The 13,949-nt window shown below is 33.2% G+C and overlaps 1 protein-coding gene across 1 annotated transcript in view; it reads left to right on the top strand.

Moving 5' to 3' along the window:
• Positions 1-13,949, top strand: part of ST18 (ST18 C2H2C-type zinc finger transcription factor) — a 64,367-nt gene that overhangs the window by 27,049 nt on the left and 23,369 nt on the right. The window contains 1 exon segment of the mRNA XM_015822701.2: positions 10,409-10,654. Within this exon segment, the coding sequence (XP_015678187.1) occupies positions 10,409-10,654 (246 nt within the window).

Here is a 13,949-nt window from a genome sequence, read left to right as displayed (position 1 = left end):
CGGGCCTGACCTAAGGAGGATTTTATTTAGGGACGATTTTAAGTATAATTTTAATTGGAACACAGCTTCGAATATTTGGTTTTAATTTGGTTTTAGAGGGGTTTTTATTTTTATTGATATGTATATCTGTTTTAATATGCTGTGCACCGCCCTGAGTCCTGCGGGAGAAGGGCGGTATAGAAATTAAAATAATAAAAAATAATAATAATAATAAATTTTATGAGGCTTATATAATAAATCATCTTTCAATGAAAAAATATATGTTTTGATTAACCTATCAAAACAATAAAATAAAACATTCTAAAGCTGAACTGAGATCTTTAATTTGTTTTTATAACAGATATTTTAAGGGATTTTTTTTTTGTATTTACATGTTAAGAAAGAATAGAAGTGATCTATAATCAAATTGCATATTTATTTAAAAACACAGATCTCCATAACTTAGTTTTCGCTATGAAATGAAGCAAGGAAAAAATCAACACACAGTAGTAATATCAATGAAATGCAACATATTTAAATGCATAGTTATGAATTCTCTGGATCAGTTTGAATAACGAAATAAATTAAACCAGATTGTTCTCAAAAATAAGATACTTCCACTCACTAAGTACAAAAGATAGGGCACTTTTCTAGCATTGATTTTAATGGTCCCAATACATTTAAATAACTACAAATGATTCAGTATAAATATTTTATATTATAGGCACCACAGTAGAATATGAGCTTGAATCAGCTGTATTTATCCAGATTTAAGGAAACTGATTATTTAGTTTGTATTAGAGAGTGTTTTGAAAATGATTTAGAAAATGGTGACACTCTTAACTTTCCTTCTATTTAAATTCTTGTGAAATATGCCTGTTGTGATATCACTTCTTCCTACAGTTTTCTCTGATTTGATCTCATACCTTATGTAATTGCCATTCAAAGAAGGAACACATGCAGTATATTCTATCTTTATCTTTTTATGGTGTTTTGCCAAGAAATCTATTTAATGTTTGGGTGTTCCCCCCACAGGTTTAGACAGAATGGCATATGTGTACTCTATCTTGAAAGAAAACACAACAGGAAAATAAACAGCATGAAATATTTAGCAGACAAGCGTATCTGATGTCTCTCAATTATTCCTGGTGAATAGATAACAAAACAGAACCCAGGAATCTGGATTGTAGTATTAAGGATATATTTAAGTACAAGTAAGGAATACTATTGCAGTTGATACATTTAAAGCTATTACACCGCAGTATAAATGCTAAGCAGAATAATTTATTTTAATATATAGTGCTTATTGATGTTTTTTTAATCCACAGATTTTTTAATTAAATGGAATAGCATGAGTTGTTAGGCATTTACAGGTCCACTCAATGAATTTTGAGTAAATTTACTTGGTTAAAATTGTCTCCTATTTTTAATTTCTTTTCCTCATATTTTATTTCATCCAATGGCAGGACTTCTTTGGGGTGGTATCTGTTCTATAGGTTCCGATCCTTTGCAATACTTATTTCTTATATTTTAAATAGTTTAAATAACAATTTTGGAAGCAGTTTTCTATCCAGACAAATCAAGCCAACATTCCCACTCATCAATTGGTGGCAAACAAATTCATAAAATATTCTGAACTTTTAAAAAGTAGATGCAAAGAATTGAATCCAAATTCTTTTCATGAATGCCTATACCTATCTCAGGAGAGACATGATAGCATACAGAATATGTGAATTAATTTGAAAGCCATCATGATTTACTGGTTAAGCTACTTTATATTTTTTCAAGGTATAAATTTGTTTTCCTTTCATATAATTTTGTATAAGAAAGAGAGGGAGGGAGGGAGAGGGAGAGAGAGAGAGGGGGGGGAGGGAGAGGGAGAATCTTTGACTTATTGTTGACTCCTAGCAACTACCGGGACTGATCCCTTCAATTTTCTTGACAATATACTAATAGCAATTGCCTCCTTCCTAGGGCTGATAGAGAGTGACTGACCAAGGTCATCTAACTAGCCTGAGGCAGAACTAGAACTCCCAGTCTTCTGCTTTCTAGCCTGGTTTCTTTAACCACTATACAAAACTGACTGTTTTCGTTTATAAAATCATACACTTGAATAACTATTTACCTTATGTATATATATATATCTTCCACCATATGCTATGGAAAAAAACCACATTAATAACAATATAGAAGAGGCATCTTCCAGGGTGACTTATTATTACATTTATTTTTGTCATTGCTATGATTCTGATTGCAGTGATTTTGAAATAAACAGATCTTGGCTATCAAACAGCAAAAAATGCTAATAAAATTTCACATTTTGTTTACAGTATTTTTTAATTTGTATCCTGAGTTTTATTATTTTTACAAATAACTCAAGGCGGCAAACATATCCAACATAACTTCCTCCTTCTACTTGTCCCACAATACCAGCCTTGTGAAGTGAGTTGCACAGAGAGAGAGTGCCTGGTCCAAGGTCATCCAGCTGACTTTTGTGGCTAAGATGGGGTAGAACTCACAGACTCCTGGTTTCCAGCCTGGTGCCTTAACCACTGGACCAAAGTGACCCCATATTTGCTTTATTTATTTGTTTATTTGCATTTATTTTATATGAATGATCTGAAGCTTTACAGAAAATCAGAAATCAAAATTCAGTCATTGATAAATATTGTAAGAATTTTTAGCACAGATATAGCAATAGAATTTGGCCTAGAGAAATGTGCTAAAGTAGCGATAAATCCGGGTGAAATGGTGAACAATAATGGAATTTAAATGCTGAATGGTCAAACCACCAAGATGAAGCTTACAAGTATCTGGGCATTTTACAATTGGATAACATCAAGCGTGGACAAGTTAAAATGTGATTAATAAAGAATACATCAAAAAAGTGAAGAAATGGCTAAAAACAAAATTGAACAGTCGAAACACCATCAAAACCAGGAATTCCTGGGCCATACCTGTGATATGATACATTGCTGAAATTATTAACTGCCCAGAAACTCATTTGGACAGTTTGGACTGAAAAACAAGAAATTGATGATTATTCACTATGTATAACATTCCTGTAATGATATTAATAAATTATACCCATCCTGCAGAAATGAAGGCAGAGGCTTATTTCAAGTCAAACAAACTGTCAAAGAAGAAAAACCTGCATTGGCTGATTATATAAAAGATAATAATAATAATAATAATAATAATAATAATAATAATAATAATAATAATAATAATAATAATAATAATAATAATAATAATAATAATAATAATAATAATAATAATAATAATAAAGTTGGAAGGGACCTTGGAGGTCATCGAGTCCAACCCCCTGCTCAGGCAGGAACTCTACACCATTTCAGACAAATGGCTGTCCAGTCTATTCTTAAAAACTTCCAGTGTTGGAGCATTCACTGCTTCTGGAGGCAGGTTGTTCCATTGGTTAATTGTTCTAACTGTCAGGAAATTTCTCCTTAGTTCTAAGTTGCTTCTCTCCTTGATCAGTTTCCATCCATTGCTTCTTGTCCTGCCTTCAGGCGCCTTGGAGAATAGCTTGACTCCCTCTTCTTTGTGGCAGCCCCTGAGATATTGGAACACTGCTACCATGTCCCCCCTCGTCCTTCTCTTCGTTAAACTAGACATACCCAATTCCAACAACCGTTCCTTATATGTTTTAGCCTCCAGTCCCCTAATCATCTTTGTTGCTTTTTTCTGTACTCTTTCTAGAGTCTCAGCATCTTTTTTATATCGTGGTGACCAAAACTAGATGCAGTATTCCAAGTGTGGCCTTACTAAGGCATTGTAAAGTGGTATTAACACTTACCTTGATCTTGATTCTATCACTCTGTTAATGCAGCCCAGCACTGTGTTGGCTTTTTTGGCAGCTGCAGCACACTGCTGGCTCATATCTAAGTGATTGTCCACTAGGACTCCGAGATCCCGCTCACAGTTGAGCAAGGTACCCCTTATACTATACCTGGACATTTGGTTTTTCTTGCCTAAATGTAGAAACTTACTTTTTTCACCATTGAATTTCATTTTGTTAGATAGCGCCCAGTGTTCAAGTCTGTCCAGGTCCTCCTGTATCTTAAGCCTGTCTAATGCAAGTTAAAAATTGGAACTTACTAAATGTACAGGAAACAAAGCATGAACATTGAAATAATGTAATAAAAAACAAGAATGAAATACCAGCAAGGAGAAACATCACATGGTCAATTTCTACAAAAGATGAAAGGGAAAGTGGATAAAGATAAAACCTGGCAATGGCTTACAACCAGAACATTAAAAAAAGCAACTGAATGCTTAATTTTGACTGCTCAAGAGCAAACTATTTGAACTAATGCAATCAAGGCCAGAACTGAAAAAATCATCAGATGATTCAAAGTGCAGATTAAGCAAAGAAACAGAAGAAACAGCAGATCATAGACTCAGTTTGAGCAAGAAAATCACACTACATGATACCATCACCAGAATGCTTTTTAGTCCCCATATTGTGAAACATGACACACAAATAGAATAATGAATTCTTGGATTAGACATATTTTAAATGTGGTGTTACAAGACACATTTTTGTAGGAGTTTATACTGGGGAAAAATAGTTTCCTGCAATAATAGTCTGAAATGTGATATGACCATTGGCACATATTGTTTTAAAAGAGGTAGACAGCATGTAACTCAATGACTAGAAATTATTATGACCCAAGAAGAACTTCCATATTCATTGCATTATACCTCTGGTGCTTTATTTCTGATGGAAGGAAACAAAAATATTGCTGATGAAATGCAATTGCTGATAGTACAGAAGCAAGAAATTGGTTCTGCTTGATTCCTCTTGTAAATTTTGTTGAAACATTAGAAGCTTACCGTGGAAATAGGATACCAGACTAGGCAAGTCCTTGACTTAGTTTAGCATAATTCTTATGTGTGCCATGAGATTTGTGTTTCACACTGAGATTATAGGATTGAGTAGGTTTAAGAATATTCATGATCTTTTAGATTATCAGATGCATTAGTATTGGGATCCCCAGATATTATTCTCTATAATTCCCATCATACCATGTCTAATATTGAAGGATGATGGGGATTGTAAACCAGTCATAACTGATTTGTCTTAAACTTGGTAACCACTGCCGCAGTAAATCTTCCTTATTCCAAACATGTTGGGGTTCGGTTGTTTTAGGACTATATGACTTCAGAATAACAATCAGGTAATATTCTTAACCTGAACAGGTAAAGCTAGCTGACACATTTGCACAATTTACTAAGTAGTTTAGTTAGTGTTAATCTTGGGCAGAAGTTTTTTCTTGTTTCTTTGTTTGTGACCCAGAATGCTGGTTGGGGAATTCTGGGAACTGAAATCCACAAATTTTAAAATTGCAAGTTTGATATAGATTATAGTATTTTTTTCAATTCTATTTTTATTTTATTCCCAAAAAAGTTAAAATACAAAATACAAATACAAAACTTCAAAAATTTTAAAAAACTAAGAACAAAATACAAAACAGACATTTAAAAAGTGCATTAAAAAAGGAAAAACACTAACACATGTGCACATATTATCCCCCTAGTTGAATACTGATTAATATGTTACAACAATATTAGTTTCCCACCCCTTGAAAAACACCCCCAAATCTTTAAACTAATAAATCTATTTGCAAGTTATTAACCTCTCATCTATATACTATATTAATGACATAATAGTTAACAAGAAGAATAGTAATAAAAAAGGCAAGATTAAGGTTTCAAAACCTTCTGTTAACAAACTGTTATTGTAATCAACATGTAAAAAATTTACCATGACATCTTATCAATCCCAAATCATTCCAAAAGATAACAGTGATTTGTCCTGGATCAATTTCCATGTTTGTTTCTTAATACCGTCTATTATCAATGATTTATATTGTAAAGTAATATGTTAAACAAGGTGAAGTATGTTATGTGAATGCAGCCAATACCTAGAACAGTCACCTGTTCTGTCAACCATTCTGCCTATCAAATCCTAACATGACAGAGAAATACCTTTGACTAGCCATTTCCCTGAGATGTTGATTTTCTATGCAACCAATTTATTGATTGAGGATTTTTTTCCAGAGTTTATCTTCCAGAGCTATTTAAGCGCATCTTGCATATTTTGGCAAGATGAAAATAAAAACTACTATAAAACCAGACTTTCTTATTCTTTGAATAAGTGTCCATCCTCTTGTAGTAATTTATGTTTAAAATGTTTTGACAATATGATCAAAAGATTAATTCCTGAAACAGAAAGGTGAATTCCTTTGGCATTTGCTATGACTGTAGAAAATGTTAGAAGAAAAGTATCATATTATAAATAGTCAAGAGGTAAAATGGGGTCCATTTTTCTACAAACCCAAGACCCATTTCTCCATTTGATCACTGTGTTCAATTATGAGCTCACTTATATGCCAACTGTCCTTTTTTTTTTTTTTTGCAAATGCACAACTTTCTGATCATAATTAAATTTGTGTTCACCAATGTTTGCACATCAGAACCCTAGCTGCTGTATTAATTTTATTTACTTGAAAGATTTATAAGGCCACCCATCTTTTGGCACACAACTCAACAATAATGATAAAAACACAAACAATAAAATGATAAATGTTAAAAAGAAAAAGAAAAAAATATCAAGAATGTTCACATCTCTGGGTATGAATTATCTTCCAACCAGGCCGTTTTGATTCAGTTAAATACGGCTTGGTTCCCAATCGTCAGATGTGTTTCCTAACATATTTGGATTTGTGTTTTAATTTGAGAAGACTTTGACTGTTTTATGGAATTTATTTGCTGTTGTCTCTGCCTTCCCTATAGCTGGTATTTTATTTAGTGACAGAAAATCTGCACTATTTATGGATTTTTTTTTCACTATAAAACTACTGCAGTCCTATCACATGGCATCTTCTCCTAAGCCATCTGTCACAGAGGTCTGGCATTTTATGTGAATGTTGGTCAGGCAGACTTAACCCAAGATTTTTTATTATGAAAAATGTTTGCAACTACAATATTTAGTATTTTACTTTACAGTGGTTATTAAACTTGATTACTTTGTAGCTCTCTTTCATGGCTGCACTTATATATCAACTATGAAGCCAAAAAAACACAAGGGTAATTATGGCAATGCAGTCAGGCCCTGGAAAGTTCATCTGGCAATGATACAGTTAATATCTTGGATTTTTGTAAGTAAGAGTTATTAATGCTGATATAAAACTGTATTTGATTTTATACAGATGGCATAAGATGTGGTTACTAAGTTATTATCCGGGATAAGCTGTACTGGCAAATTCAGGGTTTAAAACTATCACAGGAGATTAAATTATTTACTAAAAAGGGACAGAAAGATATAGTGAAAGCATCTTACCATGAACATATTATAAGTATATTTACTTCCCATAAATATAATGAAGTATATCTCTCTTAAAATGAGGGATTAAAACGTGACTGTTATCATAGAAGAGTTTCTCATTTGTACACAGAAAAGTAATTGGCCCAATTGTTTTCAGCTTTTTCCAAGGAAAGCAAGAAAACTGATATTTCAAAAACCTTATGCAAGTATCATGAAAACTTTACATTTTCTGGATAATTTTCTAACATTATATGAGCAACATACTCTAAAAGGATTGTTATTTTAGCAGCTTATCAAAATTGTTTATTCTTTTATAACTTTTTTCAGGATTTATTCTGTTTGGTTGTCTTTGTCTTTTTCTCAGTAACCAACATACTGAATTCGTGTCCAAGCATTTATGGTGGAGCAACTAATCATACAGCAGATACATTTATCAGTCAGGATTTATAATAAAACTTTTTATAAAAATAATTCAAGAACATTCTAGTCACTAAAGCAGTAGCTGATCTGATTTGGCAACATGTGGTTCACAGGTTAAGGAAGATAACGACCAAGCGGCCAGTTAATCATACTTGAGAAGTAGTTTCACATATTTATTTATTTAAAGTATGGCATATCATACGTGGACTTGCAATATATATTAACATTTCAGCTAGATTAAAAAAAACCATAACAAAATATGAATGTTAAAAAGATCTATATTAGATATCAAAGTCTAGGTTATCTAACCAATGAAGCTTCATTTATATGAAGAAAAAAAACCAGATACTGGACCAGTATATGCCCTGTATTTTTTTCCTCACTTCCTATACTTTCCTACTACCTAGAAGAAATTCAGGATAACTCAGTAAAACAGTTTAGCATTGGATTCTGTCAAGAGCTGAATGTCAAGGTTTATTGAGATAATTTGGGATAAGTTGTGAAGTACATGAGATAGAATGTATCCCTCTAGCCTGCTTGGTCCCAATTAAAACATTCCCACAGTGCATTTGGCCAATTTGTTGCTCCAAATTTACATCCAGGTTGTACTGGGAGGGAGAAAAAAAAATTACACTGAATGACAGCGCTTCCTCTTGAGATCAGACCACCACTATAGCCTGTTTGAAGGGTTGCAAACATCTTGGAAGGAGATGTTTATTTTGTCATTTGCTTTATTTGTTATTTCCTGTTGCATGGTGATATTTCATGAGCTGATTTAGATGTCTATTTGATATTTTATTGAAAAGATTATTGAGGGAATTTTTTATACATTCCTCTACTCTCAACATAACATATTTGTGAAGGACATCATCATCATTTCTTTCCATCATCCCTTCCCTTTAATTTAAGTGCCTTAAACTTGTCCCCAAACACCTTCAACCTACCGGTGTAAAATTTGCTAGGAATACTCTTCCCTGAAATCCCATTTTACTGTAAATGTCGTGATATTATGATTCAGAATTTAAATGCTACCAAATTTCCTTAAAACATAACAACCTAAGGCATTGTAGCTCAAAAACCTTTGCAAAGATTCTTATGAAAGTGGAAACTTCTTACAACTTTCTTATAAACTTTCTGTCTAACTTTCCTGAAAATATAGCTGTTGTGGTATATATTTTATGTTTCCAATACTAGATTATGGGAGAGTTGAATTTTGTTTTTTCTGAATAAGTTTTGGATCCAGAAAGTGAGTGTAATAATACAGCTCTCTGAGTGGATTTAACAATTTCTGAATACCATAGTAACCTAAACATTTTCAGTTTTGCAATATTTTATAAAGGGAATATATAAAGCAAAAGCACTGTTCCATATCTCATTCATCCATCTTTAAACAAAAGTTATCTCTCTCCTGGAATCACCTTTCTCAACTCTACAACTTTACGATTTGTATTTTAATTTGTATTGTATTAATTTTGTTTTGTCATAGAATTAATAGTTGTTCTCCAGATGCTGATTGTTATGTTCTTCTTGTTGTATTAATTTATTAAAACCTAGTTTAGTGCTTAGTGCCAAAAATCTATTTAAAAATATGGTGGCAATTGCATTGCTCCTAAATTTTGGTTGTGTAGTTCCTGGGACTACCTTGCCCACAAAAAAGATACAGGAATGATAGAGTTCATTTGCTATAGGTTGAGTATCCCTGAATTAGAGAGTAAATTGAAATTCCCTATTCTTCCTCTGTACCAAAGGATGCTTAGATAAATGCAAGGGACAGCAATCCTAACTGGTTTGGCGTATAGGGTTGTCTCAAACCTGGAGATGTATTATATTTTAACTCCCCCAAATTCTTGGTCAATAGGGCCTAAAGGAAATTGTAGCATTTAGCTCACACATCTGGGAAAGCATCAGGTTAAAAATCCTAATTGAATCTTTGTAGGTCAAAACCTTTCAATAGTTCAGTTAAGATACTTTTGTAGATAGCAAACATGCATAAGGTATCATATGGAAAAATACAAATAATTTGGCCATAAGGCAAGCTACAGATCAACAAGAATAATTTATATCTGATTTTGTTCTTTATAATGTCCAATGAGATATTATATTTAAAAGAGGAGTACCACCCACATTTATTACGATAATCCTTTAACATGATCTTATAATTCAGAGTGCACTTTAGATCAAGTGAGATTGTAGCTCCTATGTAAAGGACAAATGTTTTTGCATTTCTTTACCCTCCTCTAATGCAAATGTACTATCTGTAGTGTATGGGGGAAGGAAGGAATAAAAAAATAAGATTGATAAGCAATGAATTTATGCTTTGATCCAAAACGGATCATAATTATTTGCATATAAAAGGAGCAAGATTTAAATTTTAAACATATCCTCTGATTTAGTATATACAGTTTACATTTAGGAAGCCCCTTTTCCAATTCTGCTTGCAATATATATTGTAAGTATTCAAACACAGAAAGAGCATTATTGAAGTATCACTTAAGTCTGCCTAAGAATTAAATATTAATGGGTGTAAACTGTAAAGCTGGTTTTAGATTTAGACATATTTAAATAATAAGAGGCATTTTCACTTATCCCTTAAAAGCTCCACATGTCTTAGGGTGCCTCTGCAAACAGCGCTTTAAACATTTCTCTCTTATGTTTCAGGGAACTGAAATAGAAGTAGATGAAAATGGCACTTTGGATTTGAGCATGAAAAAGAACCGAAGTCAAGAAAATATTGGTTCTCTAAGTTCCTTCAGTGCAAGTGTCCCCACTCCTTCCTCCTCTCCCCTCAAATCAGGCAGCATTCTGGTCAATGCCACTTTCTACCAAGCTTTGAATGAAAAAGAAGGTTGGGATACACCAATCAATTATAGCAAGAGCCAAGGCAAAAAAGAGGAAGAGAAAGAGGTATTTTGTTTTATTTTACTTGACAATACCCAGGGGTGATGGGAATCAACTCTAATTTTGGACTGTTTATTTTCCAATGCATAATTTGAGTTAATGGCAGATACCACTGCATCCCTAAATATAAACAAATGCAATTCAACTAGAAGTTGGTTACTGTCTTAAGGACTGATCAAGGTTATTTCTGCCTATACGATGCTGGCAGAAAAAGGGATTTAGAATGATGTGCCATTAACTGTTACATCATGTTCATTTCTGACAGTATGGTGGTTTTCCTAGAAAACTCAGATTTTGGCTGCCAGATTTTTATGAGAATGAAGAGAAAACATTCAACTCTCTATACCAGGCATATCAAACTCGCGACGTCACGTGACGTCACGCGACGTATCAGAGCATTTTTGCCATTGCCGGCAATGGGGTGGGCGCAGCTCTGGTATGATGAAACCGGCCCACGGGCCAGCAGTTTGACACCCCTGCTCTACACCTATCTGTACTTTTAAATATTGCTCATGGCTGAAAGGGTTGTAGTTTAGCATCTGAAAGACCAGGTCAATAAGTTCTTTAACCCTATTTTAGGAAGGCAGATATGCATTTTTCAATATTTTTAAGCAGGAGGCCATGTCTAAAGTTTAGAGTGCATGTTGTGAGTTTCCTTAAAATGGCTGCTACAGGACAATTTGTTCATCTACACAAACACACAAATACACATAAATGGGAATGCTTCTTCTCTCTAATTTAGTCATGCTAAGACACTCCCTACATTTAGGTTTTTTTTAAAAAAAAAAATAGATAAATATGTTTCCAAACAAAGCAGTCATCCTCTATTTTATTTTCTAAGAATGTTTATGAGCCCTGTGTAGAACCCAATAGTATTCTTGTAGAGACAGATAATGCTTTAGGCTGGTGTCCTGTTTGTAGCATGCTAAATCTCTGATTAATTTTGTTCTTAAAAGCTATATCTAAAAAAGCTCTGACCAGTCTCTAGGAAGACATTTATGGCCACATTCATCTGTTCTTGCTGCTTTCTATTTTGTTGATATTCACCATATAGAAGCCAAAACCCATCTAGGTCTAAATATTTATTATATTTAAGCCTTTGACTTAAAGCCATACTACTGGTATATAACAGAATAATAATCTTCAAACAGAGAGTTGACCAACCCTAAGCCAAAAAAATGGAGCAACAATTAAGGTAGAAAGAGGTATGCAAATCAAAGATACTAGATATCCATGTACTGTTCTCTATCATCTATATTTTCAGCCTCGTTTTGACCCTGGAAATTATCCAGGTTTGGTGTAGGGAGTGGAATCAGACAGGAATACAACAGATATGTGAAGATTCAATACAGCTTGAATTTGAAATCTCAATTGCCAGAAACATATAAATCATATAGAAATTGACCCTTGGACAGTGATCATCAAAGAAATCAATCAAGCACTTAAAATATAAGCCATATCTCATTTGCTCCTCTGTATTCTTCATCATGGCATTCACAAAACATCAACATGCATATCAGTATAGTGCATCAATTTGGTTTACAATAGAAGCTGAACAGGAAACAAAAATGCAGCTGTGGGCTGATACTCTCCCTTACATAAATAAGACAAATATTTACATAAAGGGAATCATCATTTGAAACAGATACTGTACTAAATTATAATTTAAACCCTGATGGTTTCCTTGATTTTTGTTATGCCCTTTTCATTTATATGTTTATTGACTGTTGATAGTACATTTCTTGTTTGTTTTCTCCCTTCCCCCAACTTTTTGCCCATGTTTTCTATACGAATGTTGTTGCCAGAATTAAGCAAAGTAGAGTATTATTTAAACCTACTCTTATGATGAATAATCAGCATCAGATTTTTATAATGCGCGTTGAATGACACTTAGATAAATTAACAGGAATCAGCACTGTTTATTCAGATTTATCTTTGTGTACAACATAAGAACAGTGCATGTATAATGACTGCCAGGTGGAGACCATATTAATTACATGAAAATTAGTGCAGAAAGTAGGAGATTTATTTCCATGTCATTTCAATCTTGCATTGCAAAGAAGGATTGCAGTTATATAGGAAGAGCCATCACCCCAATCTCTGACTTGCTGCAATTAAACAGCTGCTTTAAAGCTTTACAATAAGCATTCTGTGTTTTACTTCAATGAAACACATAAGAACACAATGGTACAATTTGAGGCACCAATAGAAGAGAATATTTGTAGCTCAGGGATGGACTGTGGGGTTTTGGGTGCTTTCTGAGCTTGGTAGTTTTCTTGCAGACATTTTATTACCAAACTAGGTAATATCATCAGTGCTAAAAAATGCCTACAAGAAAACCACCAAGTTCAAAGAGCACCAAGGACCCCACAATTTGAAGTCATAGGACCTCAAGTGGCCCTCCTAGCCTTAGGAAGGAAAACAAAATTAAATTGTTGTGTTTCTGCCCTACCTTTTCTAGTTCTGACTCTGAGAGCCATTGACCATCCATTTGTTTTTGATAAAAATATGGCAAAAAAATTATTCATCCCCATCCCATAGTAAAATTACAAGTAATATTGAAAAACTGTCCAAATGATTGGACTGATTTTTGACCAGATCAAAGAACCTCATAACCTATTGTTGAAAGAAGGCTATGATTTCTCAAATGCAACTAAAGCCTTACAAAGTATACATATTGCTATTCAAGTAGATTTCAGCTATGCTGGATTTTTATGAATCAAACAGAACATATCTGAATACATCAAACTTAAATGGAACCATTACTTGAAAGAAACCTGCCAAGGAATTATACTTTGAACATGTTGTCAGTTTAAAAGCGATGTCAATTACTTTGTATCAAAGGTTTTTTTTATTAAAAACAAAAGAAGATACAATATTTACATAATATTTTTTATTGTTAGCACTGCAGCTATCTGTCTGGAAATATTTTTGCTCTTACATCAATAAATCCACTCTTACAAAGCAACTTTATTTTATTTTATTTTATTATTTTTACTTTATTTTATTTTATTTATTTTACTTATTTATTTTATTTTATTTTGTCTTCTTACCAGAAAAGTATGCTAATTAGAAGAGTAAGTTATTTTCCTTGTTGAAGGAGATGAAAGGCCAGAGGGCAATCTTTTTCTTTAAGACTCCTCTGGGAAAATACAAGTGTTACATAAGAACATTCTTCATGATATTAGTGAGCAGAATAACATCTCAAGGAGGTCCAGGCAGATGCAGCTGTCTAGGAGCAAAAGAGACCCCCAAAGAGAAGGAAGAAAGCTCTGTGGAATTAGTGAGTTCTTAGAAACAT

The sequence above is a fragment of the Protobothrops mucrosquamatus genome, unplaced genomic scaffold, assembly GCF_001527695.2.
Source record: "Protobothrops mucrosquamatus isolate PMUCROS unplaced genomic scaffold, P.Mucros_1.0 scaffold1651, whole genome shotgun sequence".
In the NCBI taxonomy this organism is placed as follows: Eukaryota; Metazoa; Chordata; class Lepidosauria; order Squamata; family Viperidae; genus Protobothrops; species Protobothrops mucrosquamatus.
Note: the sequence above shows the minus strand (reverse complement) of the source record. Positions and strands in the feature narration are given on the sequence as shown.